General features: G+C 39.1%; 1 protein-coding gene across 1 annotated transcript in view; it reads left to right on the plus strand.

The window, feature by feature from the left end:
• The first annotated feature begins 11 nt into the window (after nt 1–11).
• The window catches only part of RAD54B (RAD54 homolog B), a 61369-nt gene continuing 47749 nt past the window's right edge, over nt 12–13631 (plus strand). The window contains exons 1-3 of the mRNA XM_041464521.1: nt 12–64; nt 3025–3185; nt 3833–4004. Coding sequence (XP_041320455.1) covers nt 3048–3185; nt 3833–4004 — 310 coding nt within the window. The 5' untranslated portion in view covers nt 12–64; nt 3025–3047. The remainder of the gene's footprint in view (nt 65–3024; nt 3186–3832; nt 4005–13631) is intronic.

Genomic DNA, 13631 nt, shown 5'->3' on the forward strand with positions numbered 1-13631 from the left:
AGGCTGTCGGGAGCGCGCGGCGGGACAATTGAGCGCGGAGGCGGGACGGGCGGCGGGAGCGCAGGTACGGGAGCCACGGGCGGGGGTCTGGCGGAAGCGACCCTGGGAAAGAGCCTACAAATAATCTAGCTCCAGCTCCCCTGCCGTGGGCAAGGACAGCTTTCACTAGGTCAGGTTGCTCAGAGCTTTATTCTGCCTGGCCTTCAGCCATGGGGCATCCACAACTTCTCTGGGCAACCTGTTCCAGCGCCTCACCATCCTCAGAGTGAAGAATTTCTGCCTTACATCTAATCTAGACCCGCTCCCTCAGTTTGAAGCCATCCCCCCCTTGTCCTACATGCTCTTGTAAAAATTCATTACAGCTACTTCTGATCTGAAGGGATTTTTCGGTAATGTTGATGTTCAAGGCGATGCACTCGCTGCCTGCAGGTTAACTGAGTAAAAGCTGATGCTGTGTCACGTCTCTGCAGCCTCCCACAGCCGCTGTTCTGCCTCTGCGTGTGTGCCGGCAGTGCCTCTTCAAGCACCCCGGGAGCCGCCTGCAAGCTCGGGGCCGGGACGGGCATTGTGGCTGCCTTTAGCAGAGCTCCGTGCACACCGTGTTGAGCTGCATGTGTAAAATCTTGAAAGTTCTTTGTACGTATATTTAATTTTCAGTGCAGCTACCAATGCACCCTTAAGGACCAAATGACTGAACCGAATTCAATGCGTGACAAAGCAGAGGCGCCCGTGAGACGGTTTGGGCTGTGGTTTCGTGGTGCGCTGGGTTTGGTCAGGCAGGGTTGCTAACAGCAGCTAGGAGCAGTGCTTTTTGCATTGCTTGCAGCTGCTTCCCTGCAGCCAGACCTAACAGTAAGGCAGCTGCAAGGTGCCCTGGTGTATCGGCCTGTCTCTGAGGAAAGGGCATATTTGCATATTCTTTCATTTAGTTGTAGTCTGGAGCTGTTCCTTGCCTTGCTACACTCACTCTGATCTTATCCGAAAGACCTGGCGTCAGTGGTTTCTTGATGTTCTATTCCTATTGGGTAGTAGTGTAAAGGGACAAAATGTAAACATTTTGGTTATTATATTTTTTAACATATTTTATTATATTTTATGAAAGCTTGCATTTTAAAAGACAAATATGTATTTCTGGATGCAGTGTTTAATTTTAAAACCCACAAACCCATAAAGGACTCTGTAATTGCAAGCAGGTAATACTGGTAACAGTGAAGTTATTGAGTTAGCAAGAATAGTGTCTTCAAATGCTTAATAATTTTCAGATCTTCTAATGAGTTTGTTTTTGTGGTTTTAGACCAAATGACAGTGCAATGGCCAAATGGTTTTAGTAATTAGAGCACTTTAATCATGGATATGTGCAATTTATGAATTGTGCAGCTTCTCTGTCCCACAGAACCTCAAGTGCAGTGGGCAGGGTTAGTGTAGCACTGCAGCCATGCTATGCATAGTCCTCATGCAGAGCCCTGGGGTGTCCTGTGCTGTCTTCCCAAGTGTCACTGTGCAGTGTAGGGTTGGGTAGAGAGCTTGTTCAGATTCCCATGGCACCTGAAGATGGCTCTGCTGAGCACTAGCACTTGCAGTCTGCTCTCCCTGAAGATTCTTGACACCTTTGCAGTGTTCACAGTGGCTTTTCACACTACAAATACTCCTGTTATTATAACCAAGCTACTCCCTTATTGCATAGGGTTGCATTTGTTAACCTGTTGTCAGGTTAACCTGTTGTCAGGTTAGCCTAACTTAAGTGAACTGCTGTAGACACAGGCTTCTTTCCTTGTATTTTTAATAACAGCCACAGTGGAAGTGACAACAGTTGAGGCCATTTTGCCCCGAGATTTATGTCTAGTGACAGCATCATATATTTGCTAATTGTGCAGATATGGGGAGAGAGCAGTACTCCTGCTGCCAGTCTCTGCATGTTTGCAAAGTGTTTTGGCAGTGCTCTGTCACTGCTTCAGTGCAAACCTTGGAAAGGAGCGTGGTTGTGCCCCAGGAAGCCACTGGAGTGCAGAGTAGCACCAAAAAAGGTGCAGAAACATGCAGTCTGTTGCAGCAGGATGCAAACATGCTTTTGAGATGGTACAGAAGTTTGATTCTGCAATCTGTATTACGGTTTATTTTTAATCCAGTAGTTGGGGGGAATCATTTAAAATAAATGTGTGTAAACGGAGAATTAAACCTGTAACTGTAGTGTAAGTTGTGCTTGCTTTCTTTATTTTGGCTGCTGTCTCATTCTGTTGGAGTTTTCTTCTTTTCTTTGATTTCTGTCTACTACTTTGAAACATTAAGATTATAACTAGTTTTTCTACTGGTTGCAAAGTAAACTTTGTTGTATTAACATTGGCATATGTTTGGTTTTGCCCTAAGGCTGCTCAAGGGAATAATGGTTTTATATTTTGAGGGAAAATCTGTAATACATTCCTTCCACTGTTCAAGTGGACATAACATGGAGCAATAACATCCACTTCAATTCAGTGATAATTTTCTGCTGAATGTTAATCTTATTATGATGAACCTGAATGACCAATGTAATTGACTGTTTAATGCAAAACACTCATCCCAGGTATGAGACACACCTTAAGATTCATTGTTCACTGTGCACTAATTCACTGTTCATTGTGCACTAATAATGGGCTTTTCAAAATTATGTTTCCTGTGTACAGAATAGTAAGTTTTGCTTAAAATTGTTGTTCTTTTTATAAACTGGTCTAAGTTTGCTAAGTAGCCCTACACTGTCCATCTCCAGAGCATTTACTGCTCTTGGGAACCGCATTAGTGGCTTTTTAAATGAACATCAAGGTGTTCAGCTGCAGAATTTGCTGCAGTCAATCTTTCTTAGTACTTAAAGCATTGCAATGATACTACTTTTTATTAAATGTTATTATGCTTGTGAATATTGTTTGAAGAGCTTGTATGCTCTTTTATATTTTGAAATAGTGCTTTTGTTGTGATCTATGGATATATTTTTATATTTAAAGCCTATCTTGACTACAGTTGTCTTTATCTGCTTCCTTCCTTCCTGTCCAGCCTGCAGAGCAGTACAGCTGAATATGAGGCGATCTGCAGCTCCAAGTCAAGTCCTAGGAAATGCTGGCAAAAAGCCAAGGTTTATACCACCAGGAAAATGTACTGCTGTTTGTCTCAAGAATGAAACTAAGGAGATGGACCAAGAAATTAAGTTAAAGGAGGTAAACTGAACAGTGCACTAACAAGTATTTGTACAATATTGTGATTGCCAGATAACATCTGAGCTCAACACAAACAATCTCTGCTTAGAAAATCTATTCAGAACAAATTTTGACAACTTTGCTGTCAGTACCTTTGTCAGTACCTTGGTTCTCAGGTTAGGTTTCTCTCACTGTGGAGTGGTTGCAGAAAAATGTTTTTCAAATGAATAAAATTAATCAGTATTGAGACCAAATGCAATTCTCAAGAATAAATGAGGTGGGGATTGCATCTTGGCATGGGCTTTATTGTAAAAGCAGTTAAAGAGCTAGGATACTTGTTGTAAAGTCTCAGTATGCTGAGCTGCAGTTCTGCTGCAAAGGGACTTTCTCTGAAACCTTTAATATTGACACAGAAAAGCAGCACAATTTTTATTTATTTATCTACAGAAGACATATTAAACTAAATTAATAAACTATTTACACAAGTGTTTGGCATTTTGGCACAAGTGTTGTTGTGATGCATATAGTTTTGCAGAGATGTGCATATTTATATAACAATTTCATAATGACAATTAATATGTCTTGAAAACCCTTGTTGTTGCTCTTTTCTCTATTTCTTTTCACCTCCATGCAGGAAATGCTATTGTGAACTTATTTCTCTTTTGCAGATAGTTGAGAAAGAGGGAGGTGCTTCATTGCTATCTAAAATAAATATCCAGAATCAAAATGAAAATTGTACACAGTCTGTGGAGTCAACTGGAAAAGTAAAGACAAAAGCGTGTTTCAGCATTGACAAGTGTAGCAAGGCAGAAAAGAAAACGCTAAATGTGCCCAAAACTGGTAAGATGCTCTTTCTTTTTTACTACCATGTATCATAACAGAATTTTAAAGCTTATGAATGATAGACTGCATATACTAAACTTTTGTGAAGTACTATTATAAGTGTTGTGCAGTGGTGGTGTTGTTTGGTGTTATACTGGATAGAGTGAAGGAAACAAGTGTTAAACAAATTTTTTAATAAAAAAGGAAAGAACCAAGGTGTTTTGGAAGCCAATTGGTAGTGTTGCTATTCAGGTTTGTGTCTTCCAGAAGAGAGAGCCTTATAGTCAACTCACTCTAATCTACAGTTGGTGCAATACAAGAATTGTAATACCTTGAATAGTGGGGAAGTGTTGTAATTTGGAGACCTTGCTGACCTCATGCAGAGAAAGCTAATTCTGAATGGATTCAGGTTTTTTTCAGAATTAATGAAGTTTTCTTTTCTTCAGTGTCTCCAGTGGCACTTAAGGTTTAAGCCAACTTTAGCCACAGAGCAGAACTGGCTTTGCTCATTTGTGGGTGTGCACTTCATCAGCTGTGCCCTGGTAATGAATGCCTCCAAAAAACCAGGGTAAGCACTGCAGAGATGTTGAAGTGCCTGAACTATAGCAAGTGCACTTGGATGGACCTGAACAACATTGTGGGGTTGAATGTCTTCATTTCCCAGTATTGGTGTGCCCTGACCACAGACGCAGCACAGTTCTATGTTGTGTGAATGCAAGTGTATGACCTCAGGAGCCAAGTACATCTTGAGAGTCTGGCACTTGAACTGGGTTACTAACATTGATGGATGAAAATTGCTCCTTTTGGAGCCAGCTCAGGCGTTTTAAACACCTGTCTTACAGTTATTTCACTCTTGTTTCTTTGTAATTAATTACACTGATAATGATGGTTTAAGGGTCATTTAATTAATAATACTTGGTGTAGTGAGTGCAGTTTTAAAAGAGCATTTCAGGGCCTCTTATCACCTTGAATTATTGGAAGGCTTTAACAGTTGCATTTAATTTTGTTTGTTATAAGACCTCCTAAATCTTGAAGCCTCATTGAAGCAAAACTGACATAGCTCCATGTCCCAAGGTCCAGCCAATAGTGAGGCTAATTCCCAGAAAGGAATTATTCCCAATAATGCACACATGTGTCCTATATACACATACACACGACTGGTCACATAGGCCAACACGGATGTGGAACACAGCACTTAGGCAAGCACAAGCAGTGCCCATGGACATATCCCTTCCCTTCTCTGACTGCTTGGGGTGAAAGTCTGTTTATGGAAAAACAAATGAACACCCATGTATTTATATGTAAATACACATGCACACAGAGAATTTAGATCCCTCCTTATGCACTCGGTCCGTTCAGTAGCTGGCTCCTTGATTTGTCGGACACCCCAGCTGTGGCCATGAGCCACAGAGGCTCACAGCTCCCAGTCCAGCTCCTGGTACGCAGACCTGCACTCCCAGAGGTACAAGAACACTGGGTCCTGCCAGAACTTGTCTTAGCCACTTGGTCTACTTAGTGGTGGGCTCCTGGATTCAGTGATCTCCCAGTTGCCTTGTGCCCAAGACGTGCACACGTACAAACATTTCTGGCTGAACTTACCAGGAGCCAACCCCCAAGATATCCTGGTCTCTTGAGTACCTTGCATGGACCTTTTGGTCCCTTGACCCTTGACCCTTGACCTTTTGGTCCCTTGACTTGAGGGTCAAGTCTCAGACCCTCTGGTCTCTCCAATATCTGGCCCAGACTCATGGCTGCTCCAGTATTTGGCTTCCAAGCCTCTTACTCTATTTGGCAGCTAGTCCACGTTGGTGTTTGTTAGCAATCTCGCACAGTATATCCAGGCAGTGTTCTTGGTCTCTGGCCTCTCTGCTTGCTGACATATCAGGTACCTGAGCTCTGTAACCTGTCCAACTCCAGCTTTCACCTGGGAAAATATTTAGAAATGTAGTTTAGTAGGAAGATGGGACTTGGTCTGGCAATAGGATGTAGTGCATTGCTGAGGAAGTTTACTGACCTTCAAGTGTTTAAAAGTGGCTGTCTTTTTCCTTTTATTGTTATATGCTTGTTCCTGCCTGAACCATCTTTGTCTGTCCCTTTTGCATATCTTTGTAGTTTTTGATTCTTTTTTTCTCCATCAAAGCTCTTTCTAGCATCTGGAGATTGCACAAATTCCAGGCCCTGGTAGGCAGCAATTCCCTCCATTCTGTAAGGTGCTTTGGAGAGCCTTTCCCATTGACTCTTCTTTCTGGATTTCAGTCCCCAAAATGGGAATGTGTTACTCTGATAGGATGCTGCCACTGGCATGGTTTGTGACCCAGAGTGTATGCATTCTGTTTGGCAGAGCTGATGTGGGGAAGTTCAGCTTCCTTGTATGTCTTTGTCTTATGGCTTTCTTGTTTATCTGCTGCATGCTGAAACTTACAGTTGATGCCTAGACTTCAAGAAAATTTTCAGTGTCTATGGGACATGTTGAGGGGTCATACTTCCCTATAGGTACATCTGCAAAAATTTGTATCTGCTAGTTCTGCTTAGCAGTGCACTTAAAAGATAAATAGTGGATTTAATTCCAAAATAATCTGGGAAATCAGCAGTCATTCCAGCAAAAAATGTTATGAAGTGGAAAAGATACTAAATGTCTTTTACATATCATGAGTTCTGGGTGCAGCTGGTATGGGTCCTCTGTGATGCCTTTAGAAAAGTAACCAAAAAGTTGTGGAGTGAAACTGCGTGAGCTGCTTCTGTTGATGTGCTGTTACCTTTCTGAAAGGCATTTTGTGCCAAAGCCCTTTCTGTGCATGCAGAATGAGGCTAACCCTGCAAGCCTTTGAAAAGCTGTCATGAAATGTGGTATAAAAGAAGGAAGTCTAATGTCAATGTTAGTTATTGTCTTCAGGTTCACTAGCGATGAGAGCACTGTAGTGAGAAAACAAACCTGTACTGAGTCTTCGTTAAATTTTAAGTAATTTTTTAATAACTTAGATTTTCCAAGACAGTTTCTGCCCTTTACATCACTTTTGTCTGCTATTCATTACAGCTAATGTAGCAATTACATTGATTATGTAAATCATAACCTTCTTTGTAGTGTGAAGTTAAATTGTTTTGTCAAAGCTGGCTTTGGTATGAAATTCAGAAGTAATGGAAACCAGTTGTAAAAGCCAGAGTCAGTTGGGGTTTTTTATTATTATTAATATTGTAATGGAATTATGTTTGACTGTCAGTCTCTGGAGCCTCATACTTCTCTGTTAAAGGGGCATTAAAATAATTAAAAGATTGAAAAAGTCTGTGTGTATGCATTATTTTGGTCTCCATATCATTTAGTGCAGATGATAAACAGTTTTATAGTTACACATCACACTCAAAGCTGCTGTGTTTGGGTTTCCAGTGCAGCAGAGGAATGTGTAAATAAATACCCTAGGTTCCATTGAAATTCTTTTGAAACACCTGTGAACCACTGGACAACTGCACTGTTCATAGACCTAATCTTTCTGAAACCCAGCCCTGAAAATGCTGTGCATTCTTTAAAAAAAAACCCAAAAAAACAAAAAACAAACCACCAAAAAAACCCCAACAAAACTCAGTTATCTGACACGTGGTGTCCATTTCTTGGAGCAGACAAGTAAGGATTTTATTAAATGGAATCAATCTTAAAATTATATCATATCTGGTTTAAAAAATATTTGTTTTTCTAAGCATCTTTTAAAAAAACCCTTTTCATTAAAATGCCATTAATGAAAGTGAAGTGCAAGGGACTCTGAAATTCTGTGAGATGATCTATTTCCAGAGACATTTATAAATTTGTAGTAACAGTTGAATGAAACCTACATATGTGTTGTAATTTTAGGAGTGTTTGAACTGTAAGATTTTGAACATGTTCCTTGGGCAGTTTACGACTTGTGATTCTAAGTTCTGAATACTGGAAAACAATGTTACATGTTTCTTTGTAGGAAAATGAACTTTACTACTCCTTTAAGAATTGATATTTGCTTCTTTTTAAAGAGGAATGAACATGGCAATCTCTTTGGTACCTTTGTTTTGTATTCAGAATATAATACTTGTTCACACAATGGATCTTTGGGAGGGAGGTGATTTATTTGACATTGGCATTAATACTTTTTCTCACATGCCTTCAAAGAATTCAGCTAAGTGTGCACACTCTTTAAAAATGAAAATTACTTAAACATTCCTAAACTATTTACCAGTAACTGAAAACAAAACCATTGATGTGTTTGGAAGGATATTATTGTACTTCTCAAGTGCTCGGTTTCTACTTGTCCTCATGACGTTCTGAGTTTCTATTAGCAATAACAAGAAAATACAAACAATTTGCATTTGAAGAAACAACAGATAGGCAGATCCCTAAACTATACTTATTATCTCCTCCGTGTTGCTAGCGAGTGGGATTGGCAAGAATTGAGGTTTTTACCCACATTGCCTTCAATTTAAGGATTTAACATATATTTATTTTATTTGTATAAAGCAAACAATTTAATTAATGTTTATTATCTGAGTTTACAGCTTACTTTCTGTTGGTACATTTAATCTAGAAGAATGTTGCTGTGTTTTGCCCTTTGGGCTTACTGTTTTGTGTGTGGAAATGAACAGCTCTTTCACCTGAACGCTGCTTAGACGCAGCATTCCGGTCGGACTGAGATTTCATTGTTTGAACCGGATGTAGGTGAACAGAAAGAATGGATAAGGAGTTTCATTCTGTTACAGCTCACCACCTGTTTGGTTGGTTTTTGGTTCAAGAGTACCTTGTTTTTCATCTATCACTAACATCTGCTAATGCATCTTCCAAGAGGAATGTTGCCAGAAGTCATGGTCAGATACTATCTTTGAGCTAACAGTGAGGACAAATTGTAACTGTATTTCTTAATGGGGTTAATGTGCTCACCTCATGTCTCTAAATAGATGTTTCTGAATGTCTTTCATGATAATATCAACTGTGCTTATTATTTGCATACAGTTTTGAATGTATTTTCTCTATCTTCTCTGGAATGTTAATGTTTACTGACTACATTTGTCTGTAAGGTTTGGATGCTTTGCATACTTAAGCTTCATTTTTCATAATGTAGTCCCTTCAGCTTTCTAGAACATTTTTACAGGTCTGTCTGATACCTCTTATCACTTGATATCAATAAAGTCATTTTAACAATTAATGTGAATATTTAGAGAAAATCCACTGTTAATTTATGATAGTAGAAATCAATTACCTGTCACTTTTAATCAGAGAATTAAAAAAAAATTATTTTCAGGACTTTCATATTGTCCAGTTTCAATCTAACTGCCTACTTACTGTTTCTAGTAACAGAACTAAAAACATTCATGCCTACTTTGATATCTGCAAAAGTACAAGTATTAATTTAATTTCTGTTGTTGTACTTCACAGATGAACTAGAAAAGATCTTTCAGTCAGTCTGTTTTAGTGGTGGAGCTGCATGTGTAGCTGCAGTTCTGTCTGTCCTTTAAATGTTTTATACACAGCTGGTAAAGCAGTTAAATCTTTGAGTAAAAGATACTCCATAATCATCTGTATCTCTTAATAATTACCAAGCACATCTTAGAACAGCTAAGATGTGACTGGATGTCTGAGTGTAAGTAATTTATTACTGCATTGTTTGCAAGTAATATTTTACAAGTCTATAAATTTTGTTGTAATTTCTTACTCAAAATGGTATCAAATTACTTTGATATACTTTATGATTTAAAATGTTCTTCTTCCTGCAATGTTCTAGAAGAATAGTTTATAATAGCGAACAGACAAATTTATAGACAAGTTTATTCTCAATTCAGGATAGTTTCTTTGCTGTTCAGGTGTCATCTGTGCCTGTTTGATCAGTCCATCTCAAGGGTTAATAAAACTGGACTCATGTAAATTCATTGTGAGATAAATTGTCCATATCTGATTGGATGCTGGTTCCAGAAGTGTTCACTTGTGCATCAGTCACAGTGGGTCTTGTGTTTTCTGCTCTGTAGCTTTGGGATTCTTTGACATCTCCTCAAGACAACACCTTTTACTTGGTGCTCTTCCTTGGGGTGTGAAATGATGTCTTCTACGCTGTGGCTGTCTTAAGGCCTTCCCTAGTGTTTCCCCAGCTGATTGTGCACACTCGGTGGTCCACTGGGCTGTTGTCACGTTCCTAACTGTGTTTATTCATCTTGAATTTGGGATGGCCACCAGCTGAGTGCTGAGCTACACAGTGCTAGTAGAATTAGCAGCCAAGAGTGAGATGGAAAGAAGGAACTTTACAGCTGCTTCACCACCAAAGGCAACGTCTCATAAAATGTTCAGCAACTGCAAAACTACTTTCCTGGATGGGGTATTCATCTGCAATGCTGCTGTAAAACAAATCCAGACTTGCATAATTCTAGTGGGATATTTCCACAGTTAATTTATAATTTGGTATGATCCTATCTTGCTGTCATATGAATAACTAGGTTTTATGCAATTATAGATGATATAACCAGGATATTCACACATTGGAGAAAAGAGCAGTGAATTGGCAGAGAAATGTGCTTTTCATTTGCCCCAGTTAAATGTGCTTTGCATTTGAGCTAATGAAGATAATGAAGGAGAGGGGAAGGAAACCAGAAATCGGAAAGGTATTACATGATCAGAGAATAAAGAAGAAGAATTATATTAGATGTAGGATATTCAACATTTTCCAAGGAAATTGGAGGGATTAAAATGAAAGTTTCACAGTAGTAACTTGTCTCTTAAATGGAATTGTGACTGCTTCTTTACAATGAAAAATATAAGTTTTCAGGTTCTTTACTTTTGAGCAGTGCTTATTTTTACTTTTGAGCATTATTGAAGAAAGCTGTGCTCCATGTAAAGATGATAGTCTTTCATGGATTTTTAAAAAAAAGGCAGTAAGTTATTGAAAGTAAAAATGTGTAAACAAACAAGCAGAAGGACTTAAATAGTCATGCAGAAAGAGAGGTCTACTTGGAAACTGCAGATATAAAGCAAACACCCCTTTCCAAAGGCTGGCTAGGGATATGTTGGGAAATGAACTTACTATCCCAATATATTTATTACAATTTAGCTCCCTAGAGTTGCATGCAAGCACACAGCATATAGTCTGCAATATACAGAAAAAGAAATTATCTAATACTCTAACTTTAAAAGTGAGGCACTTGGAAAATACTCTGCATAGAGATTATTCAGGTTTATCAGTAATAATTCTTTCTATTCCCTCATCCATTCTGAGGGAAGCTGTACACGTAGTTTCTTTCTTCTTACTTCTTTTTTGATTTTCAAAATCTGTTACCAGGCTATACCAATGTAAGATGGGCAAAAGAGAAATGCATGGCTATTCACACTTTCTCACATGTCTTTATTTTCCTTTCTCTCACCCTTTGTAAAGTTCTAGTTTGGAGTGTGGGGAGTTTGTGAGTGTGTATATTCCCAGCTCTCCTGTCTCTAGTAGATACGAAGGTGGACTTAAGATGAGGGAATGCAGTATCAGGTGGAGGGACAAGAAATGCCTTTCTGAAGGGAACTGGGAGGGTTTTTTTTGGCTATCATGAGTATTATGACAGACTAGGCCTGAATGCCTTCAAAGCTAGTTGTCAAATCTTTCTGTGGCTGTGCTCATTGTTTAGATCCCCTTTGTTGCCATGTCAGTCTAACTCGAGTTCAGTCCCAGCTTTTGGCTTTGGGCCTTAAGTTTTCCTTCAAACAGAAGCTTTGTCACAATATGACTTTCCTTGAGCCAACAAGATAATGATAAGATGGTTATCTCACTGTCTTCAAAACAACAACTAAGCAAGATTAGAAGAATGGAGAAAGCTGTTTCTCTGTCAAATGCAGGGAATAGTGCCCAGGGTAGTATTTTCAGGATAGTATGTAAAAGCATAATCTCCAAAATTTTAATCTCTCCATGAAAAGGAAAAACAGGAAACTTGCAGAAACTTGGCTTCTCTAACACTATTTCTTTTCCTAGGGGCTATCTTGCTAGTGAAGAAGTGAGAATTTAGGGAAAATATCCTGGGAAAATCATACTTTCAAACCTTTCTATATTTCTCAGCTGCTTCTGATTAGTCATCAAAAAGCTTGTTGGAAGAGAGGCTCAGAGAAGATATAAGCATGTATTAGGAATGGATGCATTTCTTAATTTGTAAGTAATGGGGCTCTTAGCTTTTCTATTTTTAAGGACACAACTTATGAAGGGAAGAGCTAATTCATGGAGCTGTACAGTCACATAGTCTTATAGAGTCCTGTAGCTTTAAGCCAAAGAGTTTGAAGGATGGTTACTGATCTGAATGTGTGGGTCTTGGAATGTCACACTGAGATGAAGATAAATTCTTTAAAATTTGGCATGGAGGGCATTTTAATTGGCTAATTCATGTATTCCCCATTTCAGTGGACTAAATGTTGAGAGAATGCCTTATCTCAGCAGAGGGGACAGAATTGTATTTATCTTTTATGCTTGGAATTTTAGCTGGTAAGAGCTTTGAAGAAGGCTGGAACCCTTGTTCTTGCAGCAGTTTCAAGAACTGTTAGAGGTTGGAAGTTAATACATGCTAGATGCTGATCACAAAAATAGATGCAGGACAAAGAAAAGAAGTAAAGCTTTGCCTTACTTGTCTCACATCCCATGCAGGACAGAGGTTTAGAAATAATTGTGCAGGAGAAAGGAAAGGAGTGGTCTGAGACGTCCGGGTACATCAAAGATAAGAACAATAAAATATAAAAGTGATGGTCAAAGTGCTGATGAAGACAAGAAAAAAAAATTCAAGTGACATGAGAAAGCCATTTTAAACACAAAGAACCTAAAAGTATTATTTCTAAAGGGTCTGGTGCAAATGTATTTAAGCATTGTAACTTCCAGGTAAAGTTATATTACAACTTTTGGTTCACAAAACTTTGTCATCTTCAGCCCTCTCCTTAGTGATTAATGCCTGCAACTCCTACCTTTAGACACTGCTCATGAAACAACTGTCCCTGTGAGAAACCTTCTGAATTTAAAGTTTTCTTATGCACCCTTTGCTCAGCAGGCTCTTAAAGACAGGCAGATCGAATGACTTGGCACTGTCTTGCTGTCGTGTCAGTAGAGAGGACTATATGATGACCTAATGGAAGTTTTGCAGCCCTTACTACCTATAGACACTCTCATCTTATGCAGCTGCCAAATTCATTTGCAAGGGTAAGCAACTGCCTTGATACTTGCCAAATGTTTCCACTGCCATAATAGCCCAGTATATTCAGTGATGTGTATCATACCCCATCCTAGCTGCTAAATCTTTCTACATTTTTTTGTAAGCACAGGGGTGCCAGGATTCCATTTTGGCTTTGATTCAAATCTTGCAATCATCCTCTTCTTCTCAAGGATTTTCAGGCTCCTAGGTGATTGCAAATGCTAACTCCAGGTCTCTGCAGAGCTGGTTTGCTTGCATATTACTAAATAGGAACAGAAGTCCTTCAGACTTATCCTGGGGCTACACTTTGTGAGTAGAGCACCTTCACAGGGCTTAGCAATCTGGTGATTTGGTATTTTTTGCACTAGAAGGTCCCAGCCTGAATCACTTAAACTGGTGTCATTCCTTTCAACATTCATGTTTGTTCTCTGTTCCAAATAGCATCTTTCAAGAGACATTCTTTCTTAGGGCATCCTCAGTTTTCTCAAATGTCTTTTTCCC

Source organism: Pyrgilauda ruficollis, unplaced genomic scaffold (genome assembly GCF_017590135.1).
Source record: "Pyrgilauda ruficollis isolate IOZ18807 unplaced genomic scaffold, ASM1759013v1 scaffold18, whole genome shotgun sequence".
In the NCBI taxonomy this organism is placed as follows: domain Eukaryota; kingdom Metazoa; phylum Chordata; class Aves; order Passeriformes; family Passeridae; genus Pyrgilauda; species Pyrgilauda ruficollis.